Source organism: Rhamphochromis sp. 'chilingali' (genome assembly GCF_963969265.1).
Source record: "Rhamphochromis sp. 'chilingali' genome assembly, chromosome: 10".
NCBI lineage: Eukaryota > Metazoa > Chordata > Actinopteri > Cichliformes > Cichlidae > Rhamphochromis > Rhamphochromis sp. 'chilingali'.
In genome coordinates this window covers 32124619-32150949 of record NC_137937.1, presented here as the reverse complement: position 1 = coordinate 32150949, position 26331 = coordinate 32124619, and the positions used below count along the sequence as shown (strand labels likewise).

Here is a 26331-nt window from a genome sequence, read left to right as displayed (position 1 = left end):
TGAACAACTGGATTGCACTGCGCCCAGTGCTCACGACCAATTAAGAGCCAGCGAGTAATTATTGTCTGTAAGGATCCGGATGCGCCCTACTTTACCTGCCATCATATCGGGCTTTTAAGACACACATTTAGATCTTTTATGCTATTCACTCATCATTAAAAAAAAGATTTTTAACACGTCGTTTCTGTGGATGAAGCTGGCTGGAGCCTGAGGACGGAGTGCGTCAAGTTAGCGCATGTATCCAACAAGTGGATGCATGTGTTTCATCACGGCAGGCAATCATCGGGACTAAAAAAAACACAAGAAATCGATGGATTCATAACCCGCAATTTTATCACAATTGTTGTTTACAGCAGAGACGGAAAACGTGCTAATTAGCTAGGATGTGGAGGTTGTCTGAGCTGATGGTGATGTTTCTATGTGCGCATTTTGTCGGTGTTCTGCACTGCTCCTTTTACTGACTTTGTGTGTTATTCCTTCTAAACATATAACAACTGCAGAGAGGTAAGAGCCCCCCCACACACATTTTCTTGCTCTTCATTCATTGACCAAAAGGCATATTGAGGCGGACACGCTGCGGAATCCACGTTTTCCCTTCGCACCCCCAGCCCCTCATCCATGGATTTGCTTTTCCGTCGGTGACTGAGCGGGGAAGTTAGGATCCTCTCTGTAGACATTTCTGTATGACGAGGGCGCAGGTGGTATCCAGAGGTCGCAGCCATGCCGATGCATCCAGTCACCTCCACGCTGATGTACCGGGGGATCTGCACCATCCCTGACATCCTCTCCTACAGCGCGCCGGTGAACCTGCCTGAAGACGAAGTAGAAGGTGAGAATAATGATACCTGCTCACATAGAACTGAATGTTATCAGGACTTGTGAGTATACGGGAGGTGTTACTTTGTGCAGCGGCAGTGTATGTGGCCGCGGTCAGCTCCTGCGGTGGAGTTCCTTTAAACTGACGCGCGGTCAGGACCTTGGACAGCGCTCGGAGAGCTTTCATTTAATACACAAGTATCGAGACTAGAAGTGATTTGGATTTTAAGGGCAGTTTTTATTTTCACAGTTCCCTTTCTTTATCTTGTTATATAAAACAGAATGTGCTACAATAATCCTCATTTTCGATTTTTTTCACTGATTGAATAAAAAAAAAAAATGTTTTCAGTCTATTCACATTATCACATCATTATTTTCCATAAGTTCAAAGCAGGATTTCTTAAGAAAGGAATTTTGTTATAAAACGTTGCTCTGTGAGGTTAGTGATGCATTGGCTCGATCTAGTACCAGAAGCTAGGGCTGGAATTCACTGGCCTGTTAAGCCTGGCCACACTGACACTGAATGGTTTAGAGATATTTTATGCATCTTATCCCCATCTTTCCTGAAGAATGTGAAGCAATTAAGGGTAAATCCCATCATTTTTTTAAAAAAGTTGAATACATCTGAAACATCACAGCACTAAATATCAACACCAAGAAGCATGCTGAAAAATGACAGCTACACAGGACAATGTGTATTTCAGGATCATGAGAGCGTTTATGCCAGGAGTGCTTGCAATATGAACCTGTGACATCTGCACATTATCATACAGCAGCCCCTGAGACATGACTGAAGTCCCCAAGTGGATGTGATTAGAGGAAGTTCTTGTTTTGCTGCAAGTGTGTTTATGCTGTAAGCTGACATATTAATGCTAAATGATTCGTCCCCTGCACCTCTGATCCTTTTCCCCCCATAATGATTAAACGCACTTTCTTTGAAAAACAAAGGACAAACACATTTCTGACAAATTCGACTCCTTCGCTGGACAGATTCAGAGAGATGAGTGGGCACACAAACCTTTAAAACCTTTTCTTGACAGCTGCATTTCATGTATATGTGTGAAGTACAGACAAGCCTGGTCTTGTGAAAAATTTCTGTCTGTGAGTGCTGGAGCACAGACACCAAGAAGCAAACTGCTAATGTTACCTGCAGGTGCACAAATTTTGTCTCACATAAACAGGTTTGCATTTGCAATACTTGCAAAGAACCACTTGTAAACACATAATACGGTTGGCACCTTCACACTGAGGTTGATGTTAATTATAAAAGCTGAGTGGAAGAGGCCAAATATATATTGGTTTTGACTCCCAGAGGGTATTCAAAGGCAGAACATCCCCAGTGCATTTTGAACATTCTGTTTCAGAAAACACCAGAAATATCATTTAATGCTTTTTGCCTTTTTCTTTTCTTTCTTTCTTTTTTGCTTTGAAATCCAAAAAATAAATAAAATAAAATAAAGATCAAAGAGATACATGTCAATGCCAAAAGTGATCCTTGCATGATGTTATGCTCTTAATTTCAGCATTGCATCACAGTGCTTTATTGTCAAACATGTGTACTTCAGGTTTCAGAAGTAGCTCTTGACTGTTGAGACTGACAAATCTCAGTTTTCTTTTCACCCCACCCAACCACTTTACTGTCAGCTCTGGATGCAATAAACAAACAACACTTCATTTTAGCTGCAATTAGTCAAATCCACTTATCTGCCACATGTGTCAGGAGACAAAGTGAGCCATTTGGGTTTTACAGCTCAACTTATAGTGGCAGTTTGATTGGAGAAGGCTGTGGTAATGCACAGTTAACAGCAGTGACAGAGCCTTTTGCAGCTGTTGTGATGCTGTGTGAGGGATGCCTTAGAGAAAGCGAAAGAGGCAGACTTTTAAGCCAGCGTCAATGAAGGGATTTGAACATTGTTGTTGTTGTCGTTGTCAAGTGACAGCTTCACAGCTTTTCCCACTAGAAAGCACAAAATGAGAATAATATAGAACATGACAGGGCTGAATGGTTTGTTGAATAATAGCAGAAAAAGAAAATGAAATGTTATGTGCCAGTATTGGTGCTTACTTTTAGTTAACTAAATTTTAAATCTATGGAAACAATATTGTTTTCAGTGTCGCAGAGATGGAAGACAGTAACGCAAGCTGGAGTTAATTTATTCTGTGCAACCACTGCAGCTCTTAGAAAGTGTATTAGCCAGTATTACCATAGCTTCATTTCCTATTTAAGCTGTAGACAGTATATAAAAGATGGGCATAGCTTCTGAGTCCTCTTTCACCCATAAATTGAACAGTAAAGCTTGAAACAGCCTCTGAGTCTAAGAAGTGAAGCCAGTTTCAGTTTTCTGTGAATATAACTTAATGCTCATTTTGTTCATTACTCATATTAGTCACTATGAGATTGTCTGTTATTAAGAAACAACTTCTGTCCTGTTGTTAGTAGGAACATAAATTGTTTCTGTTTATATTCTTAATCCAAATCTGCTGAGCACCTTCGTCTTCCACACAGCCAGAAAACCTATGTAAAACATCTCAGATGGAGGTTTCTATGTGACGTAAAGGCTTGTGCATTTTGCACTCAGTCTTATTCCAAAGGTGGAATTTATTACGACTGTTGGAGCAGCTGACAACTGCACAGACTCGCCCTTATTTTCTAGATGTTGCTGTCAAAAGTAGCAAGAAAGTGATGAGGAAGAATAAAAGTCGTAGGACCTCTTGCATTAAAAACAGACATACATATTGTATAAAGATGCCACTGCAGTATTGGTGAGTGGTACGCTCCAGATGCCAAACATGATTTTTTTATGTGTGACATATTTTAACACAAAATCACATTTGGGTGATTTATTTATTTTTTAAATGTGCAGCTTATATAACGAATAACAGAAAATTTTTTTTTCTTCTTTATGTAACGACAAATTTTAAGTGAAAGACGAGGAGACAAGATTTTCATTCTGGATCTTAACTGACAAATTATGATCAAAAATAATGCCCAAACCCTAAATATGGATATCTGGAATAATATGGCTACTAGTACTTAAAGGCAATTTTAACAAACTGAACTTCCAGTGATAAAGTATTTCCTAGATTGGAGACACTGCAAATATTGAAAACATAAAAATTTAAAATATATAGTAACATCATTAAACATATTTTGATAAAATTTTGACAGCAGTGACGTTTCAGAAATGACTTGTAAATGAGGAACGCATTACCCGAGCGACCCTGTGGCTCTTCTCTAGAGAGGGACGAGAATTGGCTGGAAGTGTGAGGTGTCACAATCATCAGCTTGGCCGTCAGAGATTTGTCAGAAAATGCCTATTGGCACACATAACCAAGTACTTGATTTTCAATTACTGGCTTGGACACCCAAGGGAATGGACCAGTGGCACCAAACATCTTGACCAAGAAGGCTGTCAAAGCTATAATTGAAAAAAAAAAGAAAAAGCAACTCAATTTTTTTCTAATGCTTTGTGTGTGTGTGCATGTGTGTATGTGTGTGTGCATGAGAGAAACTTAGAGGTGGTAACAACTACTTTAATGTACAGTAATGTGACCATAATCTGAATTGGACTCCAGATTGTCCATTTCCCCTCCTACACAAGAGGAAAAAAAAAACAGTTGGTCATATTACAGGTGCTCAATATAGTTTAGACCTCCTCCACCACTACACACACACACACACACACACACACACACACACACACACACACACACACACACACACACACACACACACACACACTTATATATACACACAGCTCAGTGTCAATATCACTGCAGGTGGAATTAAGTGGGTAGCCCATTTCCACACAGCCTAACAACAGCACTATTGGAAGTAGCTTCAAAATAGTCCCAAGGCTGAGCTTTAAGCATTTGTATCAGGTCCCAGAGAAAGGCTCATGGAAATAGATGCCAGGAGATGCTGGTACACACGCAAACGATAAGAGAGAAGCAAAATGTTTGCATTTTCTTAGCAAACTTGCGATAATACAGTTTGTTTATTGTTGCAGTTGAAATCTCCTCCGCCTTTTCCCCTGCACTGTTGAAATACACAAGAACATTGAAGGAAACATCTGCTGACACAACTTTTAGTTCCATCTTTTCTTCATTCCCTCTGTTTTATGACCGTGAGGACATCTTTGGAAGGAAATGTGCTTTTGTATCGTTTTTTAAATCAGCCCCAAATTTCCTCTGTTGCTGACAGACTCTTGGAAGCTTCGCCCCGAAAAAACACTCTGTATTCATCATGTATTCATCAGTAGTAAATAAATTCGGGCATTAAGGCAAATTAATCCATTTGACATACTTATGCAAACTGCTCAAAAAGCCAAACAAAAGGATAACTCACCAGTTTTCTAATAACATAATTTTCTGCCTAAAAGCAAGACCATTATAATGGCTATTTATGGAAGGAGTAAATGAATTCATAACAAAAATAAGTAAATATCACATTAGCATTATATTCTACATGTCTAGCTACCAGAAGGAAAATGTTAGTGCATATTAGTTTCAGCTATTTCACATGCTTGCAGGTATTATTACTCAGCACATGCAGCAAAATAAACATGTAAGCAGTCAGTATTTGACATAATTTGCATAGAATTTACAGTGAATAGACATTGTATTCGAAGATTTTAATAAAACCTGTCTTTATTTCTACTTTCACTGTGTTGGTATTAGTATTAAAAAAAGATTCTCTTAATCATCATTACGGAAAGATGCAAGCATATCCCGACCCCAACCTGTCACAGAGCACCAGCAGGGACAAATCTCTCATGGAGCATTTTAAACCCACCAATTAACCATCTACACAGCAATTGAAATCAGTGCAGCCTACAAAGTTATCTCTCCATTTGTGCACACTTGTGGCAGAGTGAGGGGGCTTTCCTCGTCTCAAGATCAAACACAGATTCGACTGTCGTCTGCACCCCTCCCGTGGCACAGAGCCGCCGAGATGGTGCAAACGGGAAGTGACTGGAACAATGAGACTGAAATCAGTGAGACTGAAAGCTGGATTTAGAGATACTGCATTTTTAGTATTATTTTATGAAATATCAAACAAATGATGGTGAGAATTTACCACTTCCTTCATATATTTGTGGTTACAACAATATCACTAAATGGAGCTTTATATGTTGCTTTGTGCCAGAGAAAAAGACACTCTGGTGGGAGAGAGAGGATGTGAATGTAAAACCTTCCTCAAACAACCAGCAGAGTTTGATTATTTGGATGATGAAACTACTGAAGTCAGCGTTTTTGTGGTAGTGTACAGGACTGACTGCAGAGCTTGTTTACTTCATCAAAATGCATTTAGAATATTGAATATTCAGATTTAGTTTATTCAATGAGTTTTCCTCTCAGTACCAGGCATTTAACATTTACTGGGGCTTCTTTTTCAGTTTTTTTAGTCATTCCCTTGGCAGAGTTTTTGTGACTGCAAATCGTTTTGACTGACAGCTACTCAAAAAAAACCACCGACACCACTGTGTTTCTAATGGCATAAACTGCCTGTGAGGCGTTGTTGATGTTTCTGCTCGACTCCTACTGTAGCTGCAGCAGCAACATTGACTCATTTCTTTGCCCTGAGGTGGAGGGTTGACTTCCATTCCTTTGGAAATACTTACATGAATACAAATGAAGATATTTAAAGACACCGGCATCTGCTCGGAAAGACAGAAATTATGCGTATAACATATTGCTGGTGCAGAATCCGTAGGCGTTGCGGGGGTGTACTTCTAAGGGGTCAACTGAGACCATTTTAAAGCATATATATTTCTAAGAAGATTTGGACATAACAAATGACCAGTGCTGATAGATGAAGATACGCTGGCTCATTTTCAGGAGTGTGGAGTGTGCAAACGATCCAGAAGTGTTTACCAAAACCAAACACTTATTTTTCTCTCCTATTCACATCAGCTATCGACTGCTATTTGCATGCTCTCTCCTAGGAAGCCAAAATTAGCTCAATTATTGTTCTCGTTCAGAAAAAAACACCATGTTCTACCCTTAAATTGGATCCCCCCAAAAAACATGGCTTGCATCCTTGAATCCTTGAATGCTTTCATACCCTCCTGCAGAAGAGTTTGTTTTTATCTAAACACTTTCTCTTAAAAAAATATATTGAAAAAAAAATTAACAATAAAGTGAATCAAGCTAATAAATGAAGTGCCTTTCTACTGCTGAAACCATCGCTCTTGTACTCACAAATCAAGTCCTTTTCACATTGATACAAGTCTGCCAAACATCAAGCTCAAGCTCAAAAGGGCTTTTGTTGATTAACAAAGAAGAAGGACGCACAGCAGCACAGACTGCTGTAATTTTTCAATTGCTCCAATTTTTTTTAAAAAAAAGCCAATAAAGCCAGCATATTCATTATGAATTTGACTTTTTATGCACATGGATTTGTGAGTACCAGTGAAGGACGGTGAGATAATGTTGCGTAAGTTTAGAAGAAAGATCAAAAACCTGCAGAAAAATCTTACGGAAAACTCTTTCCTGCCTACTATAAAAAATGATAAAAAAGGATATATAAAAAACACAAGCAAGACAAAAACATTAAAATAATTAATTTTAGAAGAGAAACCCAAGTGACAGGTGCGTGTCACTTGGGACGGCCATTAAAGCGCCGTCCTTGTATGTAATCAGGCTGAGGATAATAAATCTCACTTTGTTTTTCTTCCCATCTCTTCTCAGTTCTGCGTAGATGCAGGGTCATCTTACACAGCCTGTAAGACAAACAGGCAGGCAGACAGGACTGGATTTGAAAATGGATTTCATAAATGTATCACCTGCCTGGATGGAAAAGCTCTGCTTGACATAGATGGTGAAAAAGATGTTAACTGAGCCTCAAATGAGCCTCTTCTTAGAGGGCAAAGTGCCCCAGCACCACAGGTGTCACCACAAGGTCACAGACACACACAAAAAAATCTTAAAGGGTTTGAAAATTGTCTACCAGAAAAATATATGAAGGTTAATTTGATTAAGAGAATTTTAATTTTGAGGTTATGGAGTTGAAAAGCAATTTTATATCAGTACCATAAACAGCAAGCATAAAGCAGGGTGGGAATGGGCCTGACTTTATCTGGAGGTGACTGGATCACATCTCCATTCAAAACTCTGATGTATTGTTTTCACACTTTTTTGAATAAATCAACAAAATAAGGGGAGATTTTGAGGTATTCAGATATATATTTTTTCTCTGAACAAAACCTCCTCTATGCAATATTTGTGGTGATATGACAAACAAAGCATTTCCCCCAATTTATTACCTAAGCAGAAGACAAGTCTTCATTTCTTTGCATACATCTTTTCTTCATAATGAGGAAAAGAAAAAGTTAAAGTCTTGACACTGACATTTATTATTTTCCTGACCCTTGTTATAGTTTAGTTATTTGACATTTCGATCCCATCGATATCTATATACTCATATAAATTCTGAGTTAATCAGTCAGTGTAATCTGGTATGGCATTCTATCACGCCAAAATGGGTTTTGATGAAAAACATGTGCTGCAGACTAACGGGGAATATCATGAAATGCTTTGATTATGGCTGCCTGGTGGCTTCAAGTTAAGTCATTTATTTCCATCTTGATTGATTGCCACAAAGAAGTGAATCCCGCAGACTTTATTACCTGTGAAATGAACTGTGATGAGTTCTGGGAGGTGAAGTGCTTTTTCTCCAGGGTAATATTCCTTTCCTTTGATGAACAATGCACCAAAAGTCTTTATCACGCAATAATAGTGGTAGAAAAACAACATCCATAAGTGAGTGTGCACTGTTAGCCTGGTGGAACTGATGGGGGGAATGTACTGTGTAGTGGAGGCTTTTGATTCTTCCTGACTGACCTGTGCTTGAAGTGCTTCTGACAGGTTTTTGTCTTGTGGCTATCGGGCCCATCTCAGCTTGGCATCATCTGTGATAATGAAAACTTTATGCCTTGCAAAGAATAAGAGTGAGAGAAGAAAGATGGAAAGATCTCCATGTTTTTTTTTCCTTTTCAGAAAAGAAAAACTGAACATCAGACTAAAATTTCACTGCCTGTCACTGGCTACAGTCATTCAAATAAAGTTTTTCCCTGTGGTCACTTCAGTGCTGCATTGGCAAAGTTAAGGCACTTTAAATTTTCTAACGAAGGGTGGAATTTCATTTCAAACCCAAAGACGAGCTTTCCCCCCCCCCCCCCCCACACACACACACACACACATTTATATATACACACAGCTCAGTGTCAATATCACTGCAGGTGGAATTAAGTGGGTAGCCCATTTCCACACAGCCTAACAACAGCACTATTGGAAGTAGCTTCAAAATAGTCCCAAGGCTGAGCTTTAAGCATTTGTATCAGGTCCCAGAGAAAGGCTCATGGAAATAGATGCCAGGAGATGCTGGTACACACGCAAACGATAAGAGAGAAGCAACACACACACACACACACACACACACACACACACACACACACACACACACACACACACACACACACACACACACACACACACACACACACACTTCACCATATACTCCTTTCAAATCCCCAAGAGCCTTATTAGAAGCCTGTTATGGTAATATTTAAATCTTTTGGATGTCCAAGTCAGCCCATATCCAGCTAAAGATGGATTAAGGTTGCTATGAGTGTTTAAAAATAGTCACCCAAGGTTTGCACACACAGAGCAGAGCAGTGTTTTTCTCACAGTGATAAGGTCTCACATAAAGAGTGGGTGTGCTTCAATTACCGATCCAAAGCAGCCCTAAGCAGATGCAGGTCTGAATGAGGCAAAGAGGATCCCTGGCTCTGAAAAACAAGCCCTGGATTAGGTTCACGGATGCGTTGCTGTTACAAAAGCCCTGGCATTAGTCTGCTCAAAAAAACACCATGTGTAATTGGCAAAAGTTTTAAGTGAAGCTAAATTTATCCTGAAAATGGTTAAAAACCAAAACACTCAAAACTCTCAAGTAAATATTTTCATTGTTTAATCTATTTTCTGATTTTTTTTCTGTCTTAGCACTTTAATATGTTAATATGCTGTGTATTTGGTTAGTATTAAACTATAATATGTGTGACAGGATAAAAGCAAAAAACAAAGGGGGGAAACTAATCTTTATTTTTGACCCATTTATCTCATATTAGATCTGTAGAATAGCAACTGTTAATATCAATTTCTTAACTTGTTAGTACTAAAATAAATTAGACATTAATGTTACTTAATTAACTTTTACCTGTCAAAGAAAAAGTCCCAGTGTTGCTTAAAGGAAAACACTGCAGAGAAAGTGGAACTTGCGAGCCTTGTCGAGCCTTTTCCATTTATATGCATGAATAAGCTCCACTTCTAAGTGGTTCCTCACTTTGTTTAGAGCTGTGTACAGACTGTTTAGCAACTCCGTGCTGCTGCAAGGATGCAGCTCAATTCACTGATAAACAGCAGTATACAGGGAGCGTAGTGCAAAAGGGAGTGCACTGCACCTTTCTCTTGTGGGTGTTCTGCTTTAGAAGCTTGGCTCTTTCAGCCGCTGAGCTTAACTTGAGGTTTCATCCTATGTCAGATCACACCACAGGGGACTATGTGGCATTGCATCTGAAGGCCAACAAGCACCTCTGTACATCAAAGCAAATATCACATGCTTTCAGCGAAAATATTCCCACTTCCCTGGTGAAGCTATGGTCCCAGAAACAGAGCTGAAGAAGCAGCTTTAAAAAGAAAAAAATCGATTAAATGATGTATATTAATAAGGCAGAAGCTGAAAATTACATTAGTCAGAATTTAAAAGGCTGGAAGCAAAAATAAAAACTTTTGGGATGCAGTGTAAAATATAAATAAACACAATTCAATGGTAAACCCATATTTTATTCACAAAAGAATGTAGAAAACATCACATTTTTAAACTGGCACACTTGAATGGTTCAAAAAAGTTGGGACAGCGGCGTATTTATCCATGTATAGCATCCCATCTTGTTTTAACAACAGTCTGCAGGATAGTTGTTGGACTTCTAGGAGAGGAATGTTGTGAATTTAGCTGCTCCGCAGTCCTGGGTCTCCTTTGTAGTGTTTTTCATTTTATGATGTGCCAAATGTTTTCAGCTGGTGAAAGGTCTCGAGCGCTTGCAAGCCGGTTCATCACCCAGACCCTAATATTTTACGGGGGTATGTGTTGCTCTAAAACCATTCAACATTTATTGTGCTTTTCAATGTGTGTGAGCATCTTCCATAAGCAATAATACACAACCCATACCATCAGATATGCAGGGACCTGATAACATGTCAGGTGGTCTCTTTCCTCTTTAGTGAAGAAAATGTGATGTCCATATTTTCCAAATAGAATTTTAAATTTAGATTTGTCTGACCAAAGAACAGGTTTCCACTTTGCCTCCAATTTTAAATGAGATCAGCCCAGAAAAGACTGTGGTGTTTTTGGATCATATTCATATACACCCATTTCTTTGCATCATAGCATTTAACCTACATTTGTGGATAGCATGGTGAACTGTGTTCACATACATGTCCCTGAATCCATGACAAAATCATTCCTGCAGTGCCACCTGAGGCCCTGAAGATCACAGGCATCCAATATTAATTTTAGGCTTTGTCTCTTGTGAACAGAAATTTCTAGATTCTAATAGTCTTTGATGATACTTTAAACTGTTAATGATGAGATATTAACAGTTTATGTTGAGGAACAATGTTTCACACTTTGTAGAAATATAGATATATATTTTGCAGATAGGTGAACATCTGCCCATTTTCTGAGAAACTCTGCCTCTAAGATGCTCCTTTTCGTATCCTGTCATGTTACTGACTTGTTGCGATTCAGAATCTAATGAGTTGCAAAAAGTTCCTACAGCTGCTTTTATTTAGACCTGTGTACAAGCCTTTTATTGTCCCATCCCAGCATTTTGAGATTTGTTACTGCCATCAAATTCAAAATTTCTTAATACAGAACAGTTTCTCAGTTCATAAATTTGATATGTTCTCTTCATTTATTTACATTTTATGCAGTTTCCCAAGTTTTTCTGAGCAGGGATTGAAAAAACATGGCATTTTAAAGGGAACTGCTCGTCACTTGTACGGCCTCTGGTTGATTTTTGAACAAGTCAAATTTGACATTTACAAACAACTTTTTCTCATTTTTAAATCTTTAAAATTTATTATGCATATCCTGAGAACCAGCCTATTCATTTATGTCCTCTGTTTTTGGTCTATATCTTTTGACTTATATGAGTGACCTTACAAAATCCTGATGTACTAAATAGAGGACATCCTGGGCTTTCAATTGATATTTCATGTGTTCGGGTGGCCTCCAAAGAGGCAGGAAATCTCAAAAAAGTTCATTGGGAAGGTTCTTTTTTCTCAATTCTCAGGAGGATATGCTGATTTCAGAAAGCTGCTTCCTTATGAATTTTGTTAACAAGTTAAACAAAGGAAAAAAAGTGAAAACATGACTAGGTACAAGTGAGTGAATGTAAGGACAAGCTTCTGGCTCGGAAGCTTTCACGATCTTCTGCATCTTCCCATTAAAAATGCCCTCTGGCACTGGTGCCCAGAGACAATGATGCCATTTTAAAGGCTAGCTAGGCTGAGCATTTAAAACCTGTTATACTCAACTTAAACAAGTATTTGTCTCTTTGATTAGTGTGCAGTGCAATTTAATTAATTGATTTTTCTTTTTTTAAATTATTGTTATAGAGAGAGTGTCTTCTTTGCAGTACAGTTAGTACATAATACATATGAGTCCAGTCCATTTTGGGCAAAAGAATAAAATTAAAAGGAAAGAATAAAGCTGTATCTTCTGGGTAAAATTAAGATATAGTGCTATCTCTTTGAGAATTTATTTATCTGGATAGAATGTGGTCAAGAATAGAAAAATTAATTATTTTAGAGACTGATTAGTCAGCCTAGTCAGCCTATGGATATTACACATGGTCTTCTTTACTTCAGAGATTTGTTACTTCATTCAAGTAGCACTCTGGCCTAGTTTCATGTGGAACCAAGTGGTTTTGATAAAATATTTGAACTAACTCTAAATTTTCCAGCATTATGCTCATGTATCTCACAGGACACGATAATCCATTCATTATATTTCAAGCCTGTACAACACAACAGTTTCAGTATTCTGTAAATGATGTTTGTCACCACATAAAATCATCCTCCAACAGGTTATTTTTAAATAACAAATATAATGATACACTATAACTACTAATAGTAACACTGCTACTTTGGCCTTTGATCCATGAAAAGGCTTTCATGAAGGAGATCATTTGCAAAAACAGTTTTGGCACCTCATTTGAGAATGTGCTTGCTTCCTGCGAGGCACCAACATGTTTTAGCAGCGTCTGCTGGAAAGCCCCTCTTTCTAAAGTAAACAGATGGAGCAGGGTCCTCAGGTGGATACTGAGCTATTATTTTTTCTATAAACAATAACATCATACCCAGTGAAGGAAAAAACACAGCTGGAGGCTCTCGGTGATTCAGAATATATCTTCAGTTAGACATTTTGCAGTGGAAATTGATGTCAAAACAGCTGCTGTGAATGTCACCAGACTTGGCTTTATAAATTGCATATCCAGACGTAATCTGTTGAAAAACATGATTTTTAAGTAGCCTTGTCCCCTTCGTGCAGTTTCTTTTCTATCCTATGCATTTACTTGATTGTAACAGACTATTTCCTGGATTTACTACTATACAGTACAGCACAATTATATGCTCTTTTCTACCATCACTGACATTTTATGGGTTTTTTTTCTGCTGAGAAATTTGTTGTACTGTCACACTGTCGATATTACCTTAGGCTTGTCTATTCATTACCCTGCTTCAAATGATGTACACTCGTTTAGCATTAGAGTTCAGTAATTTAACGGCAGCTACTGGCTGCAAGCTGAAAAGTATTTTAAAAAAACAATTTTATTTTCCTTACCCAGAAAGCTTTTATTGGAACTAAATCATATAATAGAGACAGGTTATGTATTATTTAGTAGCAGCATTCACTTATTGTTTCCATTATTCATTCCAAACCTACTCAACATTTTTCTTATTTACACACCTAAATTATCTTTGTCTTTACTCTGACCTGATCTAAAACTTCCTCAGACGTGTGGGGAATTTAAATGTTCCTGAATCTTATTATAAAGTCCGCATGAGATTTATCATCAGTTGTGAGGGACCAAGCAGCCAAAGCAAAGAGGAAACAGGCAAAAAAGTATCTTCAAAAAGGGTTTTCTTTATTTTAACCCTCAAAAAGTCCAAAATTAACAAAATTCAAAAACATATTTAGCAGGCCCATAAAAGAGGTCAACTAAAAATAACTTTACGAAAAGTAATTTCCAGAAACTTAAACAAAACAAAGTGAGACACAACTTAACTCACAAACTGACCTAATTACAAAGACACATGAGGGTAGCTTTTATAATGATTTGGCCAAACCATTTACACACAATAAGGGGGGGAAACAAAAACACACTAATATTAACTAAGCACAGAATAACCTAACTAAACCTAAAACACCCCTGCTCCTGGTAAGCCCATGGTTGGAACATTGAGCAGGCATGTTGTTCCCAGAGTCCTCAGCCACGCCTTTTGCCCAGACAGGAAACAGCCACCGCCCAAACCCAGGTAACTCAAAGAAAGAGAAACATAATTAATATAACAAAACATTTTAGAAAAACCACACAATGCTACTATGTGCGCGCCTCATAATATCAGTGTTAGGTTTAACCAAATGATTAATGAAGAAAAGCAAACTAATAAAGTGAAAAAATGGACTGACTTACCCCTGTGTAGCTGATGCCATCACATCGGTCTTTAGTGATACATTTCATCTCAACAAACGAATTACAAATACTGCCAATCTGACATGTGATTTCCTGAGCACTATGTATTGTCTCTTTAAGATTCATCCCCAGCTCTGCTCTTGTGTGCTAATCAGGCTTGTAAGACGAGGATGTGACAAGTTTCAAATTGTAGGTGACTCGGTCGTGGATGTTGTTGCATAAATTAAGGGATTCAGTCCCTCGTGAAAGGTAAACAAGTGGAGAATGAAGGGAAATATGCAGTGGGGCAAAGAGGAGCAATTAACTGCTGCAAGATTTCCCATAGTGATTGAACTCAAGGTTTCAAAGTTTAGAAGAAGCTTTCTGCTGACACAGAGTAGTTGCAACACTTAATGCCCTTTGCTGTCGAGTTTGTTAGTTTATGTTTAAAGTAAGTGCTGTAAAAATAATACTAAAAACACATTACTCTGATTTCTTACTGTTGTAGTGTGGATTTCTAGTTGTCTGTGATGGGGGGAAAAAAACACTTAGAGTACCTCAGCCTCAGCTGCACTTAATTTGAACACTATCTGTCATAATGCGGCAGTGTGCAGGCAGGATGGGGACCCAATCGCAAACTCACGGAGGCAGGAATGAACTCAAAATTCACAGCTTTATTGCTGGAGAGCAAAACCATGCAAACTAAACTGGGAAACTATAACACACAGCCATGAATAAGGGAGAACACGATGCAGAACTGAGAGAGACGCGGACATAAATACACAGAGGGTTAACGAGGGAAGTGGGGGAACACAGGTGACACTGATAATCATAACGAGACACGGCAGGAGTAAACACAACACTGGCGGGAGACTGTCAAAGTAAAACAGGAAGGGCACAGAGGTGCAGACAGGAGGAGAGAGAAAGCACGGGGAGAGCACAGACATACCGGGCTGGGGAAACATGGAATAAAACACAAGGAGGGGAGGACTCACCGATACACAGAGGGGCACACAGGGGGTAAAGTCACAAGGGGAAATCAAATAAGGAACATCTTAACAGAACAACCTAGGAACCGAGGCATAAATAAGGAACAAAATACAAAACGCGCGAAAACTAAGAATGCTGGGTCAACATGGCCCAGGATCATGACACCATCAAACTAATAATTATTATTATTGTTATTTTTATAATTATTATCATTGTTGTTGTTGTTAATACTGGTCAGTGGATGTGAGATTTGATATGTTAACATTATAAAAACATCAAAAGAAATGATTAAAAACTAAGGGACTCATCAGCTCCTACTTGTATGTCGTCTGCTACTCTAAACACTAAAACCCAAACACTCACAGTGGAGGATCCAACAGACTGGGATGGTTTCATTAACCAGGAAAAGGCAGAGATTTTGTACGCCAAAATCATAAAAATCAGAAGAAACGGTAGCTTTTTGATCATGTATTTGTATTTGTACAGTGTTAAAGTGGTGGATGCTCATGTTAAAATCATAATATTATATTAAAATTAATTTATAATTACATTTGAAATGGCAAATATATTAAAAATATTGCATGATAAGGTCATTTTGTGTACACATCATTTCTATGAGCCAAATACTCAAGCTTTGGATTACATGAATCTGCATGTGATTCATGTAAGAGGGGACGGGATATCCTTGAGACCCACATAGCAAGGAGGTCTGGCCCGGATCTGGTATCAAGCTGGCACTGCTGGCTGACTTCTGGCATGATATGTCATCCAGATATAGGCCAGGCCTGGCATAAATGGCACTGTCTATGTGATGGCATGCCATATCTGGCTCGATTGTGGTTTCGTTCATGTGGCCTAGGCCCATAGAAAACAGGTCTGGCCCGGATCTGGCATCAAGCTGGCACTTCGGACTGACTGGTATCATGGCAGAGTGTATGTCAACCAGATGTGCGCCATGTCTGGCAATGATAGCACTGTTTATGTGATGCCATGCAATATCTGACTCAATTGTGGTTTGGGTTATGTGGCCCAGGCTCATAGAAAACAGGTCTGGCCCGGATCTGCCATCAAGCTGGCACTTCTGACTGACTGGTGTCATGGCAAACTGTATGTCAACCAGATGTATGCCAGGTCTGGCAATGATGGCGCTATTTATGTTCCTATTTTCCTATTTTAGTTAGAAGATCCACATGCCATGTTGCAATACTGTACTGCTATGGTAGCCAACGTTTCAAATGCAGGTTTGACAGGTTTGTGAGTGTACACTTTATCCAAAACCTAGTGAGGTTTACTCATGTTTACCACTGGGTGGCTGTAGCTCATGCGGTAGAGCAGATCCCCTACTGATCGCAAGGTTAGTGGTTCGATCCCTGGCTCCTCCAGTCTGCATTTCACATCTGGCAAACCAGATCTGGGCCACCAAAGGGCCGTCATTCTTTGCCGTACGTGGGCCATGTGTAAGCACATTGTGTGGGCCAGATCCGGGCCATACCAATTTTGCTATGTGGGGAGGGGATATCCTTACTCTAGTCATACCAGCCAACATGTAGTTCAAACCTTCTGTATGTGAGGGCCAGCCAGTGAGACGATAACCGGCTCAAAGGGGTAGTAAAGCGAGGTTAGCTAAAACAGGTCATTTCAGACAGTGGATGAATTGAATATACCAAGGGATGGTATAAGATTAAGGATTATTCGGAACTGCGATAATGCAAGGCTGCAAGAAACCCAAACAGAAATATAGAATTGGGATTTACAATAAGTCACCCTTCAATGATAAATGAAAAATAAAAGACCTCTGTTCTAGTTTCAGGTTCATACACAGTGAAAACATAAACTGAAATGCAGCTCTCCTTCAATGAAAAGATTTAAATTGTCAAAAGAGAAAATAAACCAATGAACACTGATTTTAGAACAAGAAACTCTGAGCTATAGTGACAACTAAATATTCTTAGTAATACTGAAAAAATAACTAGACAGCTTGGGGACTCGAAGCTCTATGTACAAAAAGAGGAAGGGAAAGTATTTTAAGCAATGCTTATTCCCGTGATGTATCTTGATAAGATCTCATTGTTAGACCATCCCTGCCTCATAAAGGCCCATGCTGTTCAAACTCCATGGCTACAGCCTGAAATGCAGACTGGCTCTTAACAATTTGTAGTCTCATGATCCAAGGTATTGAATTTATAAGATTTTTTTTTTTTTGTCTCATCGGTAAGCTCCTCCTCCACAGAAACGGCTCCAAACATACTACAATTGAGGTTTGGTTTTAATGTGACTTGAGTTTGTAGTGTTTCTTCAACTGATGACAGAGAGTGCATACATTTGGATACAAACTGTAACTGATCATTTGTTAAGATACTTAATAACAAAACAGACTCAAATACAAAAAAGCCACACATCCAACAGATGTTTTCAATTTGGACTGCCAAATGTTTTGACACAAACATCTCAAGTCTCTTTGGACCCCACAATAATTAGATTTCTAACAAAATGATAAGTATGTGTTTGTGCTGTGGAGCTAGTTTAAAATCAGCTCATCACTTTTACTGTAGCAATTCCTTCACATTACAGTGAGTGATTTTATTTCATCTGATGATGCCATTCCTTACACAGAGAAGTTTTACAGTATTTTTGAGTTGCTGGTCCATTGGTAGTTTCCAATCTCATTTCAACCTGACTGTCATTTATTAAAGAATTGGCAGAAAGCATTTACCAGAATGTCTCTGTTTTCCCTCTCAGTGTGGCAGAATTACACACTATTTTTAGATAGTAAAAAAACAACAACCTTCTGTTATTTAATAAGTTTAAATCATCCCTATCAAAATACAAGGCAGAGACTACTGCCCTTACAGTTTGTCTTGATCTCATTGCGTTGTGTTCAAGGTTTTTTTTTTTTTTTGACTCTTTTTTTGGCAGTTAACTTGTGTTCTCCTGAGCTGCCAACCCCCATATAACTATGACTCAAGCAGTGATGCAGCATAACAAATGTGTCTTTGGTGTGTGGAAAATTTCCCACTTTCATATCCTCGTTTGCTGTAAGACTTCAGCTTGTGTGTGTGTGTGTTTGTGTGTGTGTCTTTTTCTGCAGAGATCCGTGAGGCCTTCAAAGTCTTTGACCGCGATGGGAATGGGTTCATCTCAAAGCAGGAGCTGGGCATGGCCATGCGTTCCCTTGGCTACATGCCAAATGAGGTGGAGTTGGAAGTCATCATCCAGAGACTGGACATGGATGGTGAGGCCAGCAAACAGATTGGATTTTACTATTTTAAATCACAAAAGCGCAGATGCTTTGTTCTGCTTTTGCCCACAAAACTAGGCTTTACTGCAGAAAAGAAAAAATCAGCTATAATGAACACTAACTGTTCCTCTTTTCTGCAGGTGACGGCCAGGTGGATTTTGAGGAGTTTGTTACTCTTCTGGGTCCAAAGCTCACAGCAGCTGGGTTACCAGACAAATTCAGTGGCACTGACTTTGACTCAGTTTTTTGGAAGGTGCTCATTATAAAACATTATTTCTTGTTATTAAAAGGAGACAAAGACATCATTAATGTGGTAAACTTCAAAGCTATTAAACATTTAGGTTCTTTAAAGGAATAGCTGTTTAAATTGTTACATCCACTGATTTGTTAATGGAATCCTGGATCTTTGTTTGCATGTGGCGGCAGTCTTATCACTTAGTCAAGTCAATTTTTCATGCAAAATAGATATTAATTTATTTACAGACACCTCATTAGACAATCAGCTGTTCATTTTGACAGTGTGATAGAAATTAGTGGGGATGTAGCTCATGTCAGGGTTGTTTTTGTTGTAGCTGTGTGATAATAGCATTGAAATGGCTGTCAAAAAAAATGAGGTTCCAAACTGAGTCTGAAAGAAAGGGAATTAATGTGAGTTTTTCATATGCTCAGTGCACAAAAGAAGAATCACACCTGCTGAGGGAGTCGAGAAGCCCAAGAGAGTGTTGCATAGCATCGTGTAACATTATATAACAGAATACTAGTATGAAGCATGTGCTGCTGGATTGATCACACAGTGCCTTCAGTCACAACAGCGAGATGAGCTTAGGCTGAGCTCAATTCATATGTGACAAGCTGGGAGTGAGACTGGTGTCTGTGCAGTGATGCACAATATTGACACCAAAGGGTCATTTATGTGTCTGAGATGCCAGGGTGCTGACGAGACTGACCAGTGATCACAAATTAAGAATACATAATGCAGAATGGTTTTATTGTTCTGTGAACAAATTTCTCTTTAACAATTCTGTTCACATAAAAATGAGAAATGAGAAATTAATAGTAGTTTAGAAAGTAATTACACTCACCAGACATTTAATTAGGTAGACCTTGCAAGCACTGGGTTGCCTTAATTCTTTGTGGCATGGATTCAACAAGGTGCTAGAAACATTGCTTCGAGATCCGCTCCTCTCTGGATAGTTTCTTTTTTTCTGACCAGTCCCTGTATACCAGGGGTGCCCAATCCCGGTCCTCGAGAGCTACTATCCTGCAGCTTTTAGATGCATCCCTACTCCAACACAGCTGAATCAAATGGTTTGATCTCTTCAGCATGCCATCATGTTTGGCAAAGACCTGATAACAAGCCATTCATTTGATTCAGGTGTGTGGGAACAAGGATGCATCTAAAAGCTGCAGGACGGTAGCTCTCGAGGACCGGGATTGGGCACCCCTGCTGTATACCATAAAAAATGGTGGTGTGGAAAAATCCCAGTAGATCAGCATTTTCTGAAATACTCAGCCTAATATGGCACCAACAACCATTGCTCATTCAAAGTGATTTAAATCACCTTTCTTCCCTGTTCAAATGCTCAGTTTGAAATTGAGTTACTGCCATGTAATTAGCTGATCAGATATTTGTATTAAACAGTTGAAGAAGTGTATCTAAAACAGTGTTCAGGGAAAGTACTTTAGATTACACCAACTAAAGGGGAATGTAAGGGATGTGGTAAAGGCTAGTAAATACTTTTTTTGCTGCCTTATTCACCTTTATTAGATTGACTTCAGCGATTATGTTGCATTTGTTTTCCATTTTATGAAATATTTAAGATAATCTAATATTTATTATTTACTGAAAAAAACACAAAATCCCAAGGTTAAAATTTTAGATCTGGGGCACATGTTTCACCTAAAATGAGGAGCTTGCACTCAAATCAGAAATAGGATTTGTTGAGTAACAGATCCACCTGGGGAATCTCTCACTCAAATTTTCCTTTGATCTAAATGTCATTCATTTAGAAATCTAAAATGCACATTGATATCACTCATATTTTCCATCTTCTGGTAAAGCCTACACTGCAGAAAACATTTTCTTTAAATTACAAGACAGCAGTACTATTTATGCACTTACATTCTCTTTATATTTTATGCCTGTGTGTGTTTATAGATTTCTGTCTTTGCATTTGAATGTTTTTACTGTGCCTTCCAGCCTGTGTCCACGTTAATGTTTGGTGTGTCTATCCCCAGTGTGACATGCAGAAGCTTACAGTGGAGGAGCTGAAGAGGCTACTGTATGACACCTTCTGTGATCATCTTTCCATGAAAGACATCGAAAACATCATAATGACTGAGGAGAATCACATAGAGAACCCCGAGGACTGCCAGGTGGACATAGACAGTAAGGAACCTCCTATATTTCAGCATACTGCTGTGTGTTTTGTACCCTGAAGTTAAAGCGAAAGTCTAGAACGTAATCAAGATTTTCTAGAGACAAAATAAATAAATAAATAAAATAAACAAATAAATGAATAAAATATGAATATTGAATAAAAAATAACATTCTGGGTTTTTTTTCTTCTTCTTCTTTTTTTTTTAAAAAAACTTTTAACTGCTTTGTAGAAATTAGCATTGCTTATAGGTTATAGGTCCCTAAAGCTATATGAAACATGGTGTAGCTCTTCATGGTGTATTTAAAAGATATGACATTTACATATAATAATGTATTATTTATGCTAATAACAATGTCTTTGTAAACAAAGCACAAGGTTTCCTGGGCTGTTCAGGCCCTGATAATCACAGACACTCTCTACACACAAATGGTTGTTAATTGTTGTAAATGATATCTGTTATTAATTTCACAAATGATCTTCACTTGTAAATTACATCACATTTGCAAGCTCTGTCCTTTTCTATGATTATGTACTTGTCTAAAGTATGAGATTTCGAATTATAGGGAAAGGCCAGTATAAATAGTAAAAGCACTAAAAGCAACAATAACAAGGACCATAGAAAGAAGATGAAAAGACAACAACACATAAAAGCAAGTCTGGAAAAAATGGGGCTTTTAAGAAGGGATTTAAAAGAAGTCACGATTCTGAGAGCCCTACCTCCCCAGGCAGGTCACTCCAAAGCTAAGGGGCCCTGCTAAAAAAGCACAGCCACCTTTAGATTTAAACTTTGACTTTGAAAAAGCCAAGAGGCCTCCACCTGTGGATCCAAAGCTGCTAACTGGCTTATATGGGGTCAGTATTTCTGTCATGTACTTCAGTGAGGAAAATCTTAAGATAAATTCTAGAATGATTAAGGAGTCAACAATAAGTAAGCCAGGATTGTGTAATGCGATACCATCTGCTAAACCTATCATGGTCTCTGGGTCTTTGAGTACTTTTTCTTTCTTAAATGTTTAATTCCTTTGGCTTTGTGTAAAGAAATGTATGTTCAAGTTCTTTTCTTTTTTTTGTTTTCTCTTGACATTTTTTGTATTTTACTATATATTGTTAATTATTATATCTTTCCAGCAACCTCTGTCTAAATTTTTGCTTAGTATTAAAGGTCTACTTTTTAGGTTATCTCTGGTTTTTTGTGTATCTTGGTTGTCAGTGTTTATTTTTCTATATATGCCGTTGTTGTTATTCCCTTTTGTGTCCTAAGTCTTGTTCATCTCCTGCTTTGTATAGGTTTTTATTGCTTATTTTCTAGCCTTGTTTATTTAGTGAACTTCATTTAGTTCACTTTGTGTTTCCATTGTGTTTCACTTTGTCTGATGTTTGTTTGTCTTTCTGTGTTCACCTGGTCCTCTTGTCTTCTTCACGTGTCAAGTTAATCCAATTCTCCTATTCTGTTGTGTCACACTTCCTGTTTTATTTTATAACTGTTGGTCTCTGTGTCGTGTGTTGAGCTTAACTTCCCCCCGCCTCTCATTGTGTCTCCAGCTGTGTATCCCACCTGTTAGCTCTCCACTTGTGAACCTGTGTGTAATCTTGTCTCGTTCATTGCTGTGATGTCCTCATAGCTGTATCTTTCAGCTCTCTTCTCTGCATTGCTGAGTATCTCCTTGCTTGGTTCCCTGTGAGTCTGTCTTTTCGATCACTGGCTTTCTTCCCGAGTTGGCCCTGAAATTTTGGACTTTGTATTTTTGGACTAATCAACTTGTTTTGAATTAAGCTTCCGCCTTCCAGCATCCAGTTCAGTTTGCTTGTACTTATATTGTCCCAAATCATAATAATAATACAGTAACAACTATTTACATTGTCGAACAGTATGAATACATTATTATTTCTTTCAGATTAAGTTCTCATACTTCAAAATTCCCCACAATCGCATTTGAAAACAAAAAACAAACAAACAAACAAAAAAAAACCACACCAAAACTCAGCCCTCCCATCAACCAGTTTCTCCCATCAGCAAGCTCACTCGATTAAAATGTGCTCTAGGTGCTTATCAGCAGTAAGTGAACTGCTGTGCTCTTATAGGCTGCTGTTCTGTAATATGAAAAATATGACATTATTTCTACTCCCCTCTGTCTTTCTTCTCACTCAGTGGGGGGAAAAAAACAAAACAGAAAAAACAAAACAAAAAAACAAATTATGCCTCTTTATTATTAGATACATGAAATTTGCTGATGATTTTCTCTCAAAAGTAATTTGATGTTTTCTCCTATGTAAATTGTTTTTAAACAATATTTTATCAATTTTCATTTATTTATTTTTTATTGGGGAAGCGGAGATGTAAAAGTACAACAGATATGAACTCTAACTTTACTGGAGATGATTCTGCAGCTGCGTTGGACCTAAACAATTACACCTTTGATTCACAATAGTTTTGATGATGTTTTGTCCATTAATATGCCAGTCGGGTGCCCTTTCATTGGTTTATTGTTCCAAAACTCCAATTAACATTTCAATCTAGATGTAATTATGTAGCATACAGGTGTGAAAGCAAATTTTCTTGGCTGTGCACACTCCCCTTCATTTGTGTTCTTGTAGTTGTATGATTTTGTGGTGAGCTTTTCATTTGGAAATAACAATCAAATGTCTTTCAACCATTAAATAATACCAGATTCAGTGGACCTTCAGCTCATTTTGCTTTTCCTTGTGTCTCTTCCTACTTCCTTTTCCCCAGGCTCCAGCCCGACGCAGCAAGTCAAGCAAACTTGTGTGCGCAAAAGCCTGATATGCGCCTTTGCCATTGCTTTCATCATCAGCGTCATGCTCATCGCAGCTAATCAGGTGCTGCGAAGTGGCATGAAATAAGAGTTGAGGCGTTTTCTGCCTTGACCAGCATTTACTGGCTACCATAAAAGACTGTGAAGATGAAACTCAAAAACAAATACAGACAATCACATGCGTGTAAAATAAAACATGACTGTAGAATACAAAAACTGGAGTCCCCAAGGACACAGACATTTGTCTTGGTGACAAATACATGCCGACAACTTACAGTTCCAAGGACACCTGGACCTTACGTACCAAGAAACAGTGGCGCTCTTATAATGGACAACTAACTACACATATCACTCTTCGTAACACAACATTTAGTATTCATTAGCTATGTGCATTTGAGCAGTGTTGCATTCAGTATGGTGGCAGCTATAGAGAGTTTAGTGACTGTCCAGTTTTGTATTTGTTCAGTGTACTATGGGGTTTGTTAATATTAAATAGAAAGAATCTGTGAAATATTGTGGGAAGTGTCAATGTGTGCAAGGTCTGGAGTGCACGGTGCTCTGCAGAAATTGTATGGGGTGCAACATTGTTCAGAACCACTTGGGAATAACAATAGCTTGGTAAGAAAGTGAGATAATAGTTTATAGGGTTTAATAGGTTTGCAGGGCGGTGGATGTGACTGTGTGGATGCTCCCATTCATTCACAGGCTGCGGGGCTTTGGTCTTAGCAGGATGGTGCAGGGTGAAGTAGGTTAACTGTTCTCGGGGGGAAGATGCTGAACTGACAGGCAACTGGCTGAAAATAACTGGTCATGCAGTAAACACTCGGCTCTGTCTGCTTTGCAGGCTTGAGACAATGATCATCATCTATGCATGACATGCATGGATTTAAACAGTCGTCTTGACACATTTGTAAAAGTTCTTCTTAATGTATTAATTGTTATGACTGTGTACTAGAGCTGTTTTCGATTCCTTAATGAAAACTGTGAGCAATTGTGTGTGGTGCAGGGTATCAGCATTCACAACAAATATAAAGCATACAACTGCATGACAAAGAAGGGCTGTGGTAATATACAGTATGCTCCTAGAAAAAGTCTTTTTTTTTGGAATTGCTAAGCTATGGACATGCAGGCCTGAAGTCATCACACACTCACGGGGCAGTAACTGAGTAAAAAATACATCACTCAAGTATTTAAAGAATATGCATCTGGTTGGTAATAGGGAAAAATGTGAAGCAATGTATTTTGTTCTTTTTAAGTGTTTTTATGTCTGGACATGTTGCTAAAGAGCAATAACTGTATGTGAAATAGACACAAGACGTTACACAAAACTCAGTACAGACATGAATCCTTGAAATTGTTTTGCATTAGTTTTCTATAGCACTTCTAGAGCAGATATATTTGGTGATGTTCAAGGGAAAATGGAACTACTCTCTTATTCATTGAGATGGAAAGCTCAAGCACGAGAAGACTGTATGTCTGAAGCTGCCCATTGAGTTAAAGTTTAACAGGGGCTGGATGGCAAAGAATTGCAATAAAATAATAACATGTGAAACAACACACAAAGTGTGTAGTTTAGATTGTTGTGCATGCAATTAGGTACGGTCTCTTGTTATTAATGTGTATTGTACATATAAGCCAACATTACCAAAGCTAAGGAGGTATCTGTGACTGGAGAACTGGGCCACATAAGGGCCCAATTTCTGATATCTGATCATTTTGAATTATTGAACAGAAATCAGAAATGCTGCAGTCTCTTATAAACTTGTATTTAACACCAGCCAAAGATATAAAAAAAAAGCCCTCCACAGTACCCTGAAAAAAGACTCTATAAAGACAGATCTTATGAATATCCCTTGTTAAGTCGTGATGTATTGACCTTTTGATGATACTGTTTTCTGCCCAAGCCTCTACTGTGTTGTCTGAGATGCGAGTGTTTTAAGTGCTGCAGTGCTGTGTCCCTCATTCAGTAGATCTGAGTCAAATGGGAAAAAATCATCATTCTGCCACTGCCAGCTTCTTATTAGCAAAATTCATTTTTAGCATACATTTAAGTTACGCTTTTATAAACTCATTGTACCCTGCACTACTATTTAAATGGTTCACAAAAAGATCTAATACTGCTCAACAACAATGTCTATATAAATTATTTTGGCAGACGAGACGTCGTCATTGCAATAACTTGGAAATCATGACTAACCTTGTGTTATAGATGGTGTTTTCTAAGCTTTCGGGCACTTGCAGAGGAATTATTTCACCAACAATTAGCCAAATGAGTTGCAGCTACTTTCATGAAATTGTATGTCCAAAAGCCTAACTTCAATCCCAGTTTGATTTTTGTTAATACCCAAAGTTATAGCAGTGCTGATCTATATTTTTTTAATACTTTGTTTTAA

The 26331-nt window shown here is 38.3% G+C and overlaps 1 protein-coding gene across 1 annotated transcript; it reads left to right on the top strand.

The window, feature by feature from the left end:
* Positions 1-25149, top strand: cabp7a (calcium binding protein 7a). Its single transcript, XM_080894416.1, has 5 exons — positions 1-829; positions 18634-18777; positions 18924-19036; positions 21022-21172; positions 23896-25149. Exons 1-5 carry the CDS (start codon positions 721-723, stop codon positions 24024-24026), a joined length of 648 nt encoding a protein of 215 aa, XP_080750542.1. The 5' UTR covers positions 1-720; the 3' UTR covers positions 24027-25149.
* The last annotated feature ends 1182 nt before the right edge of the window (positions 25150-26331 follow it).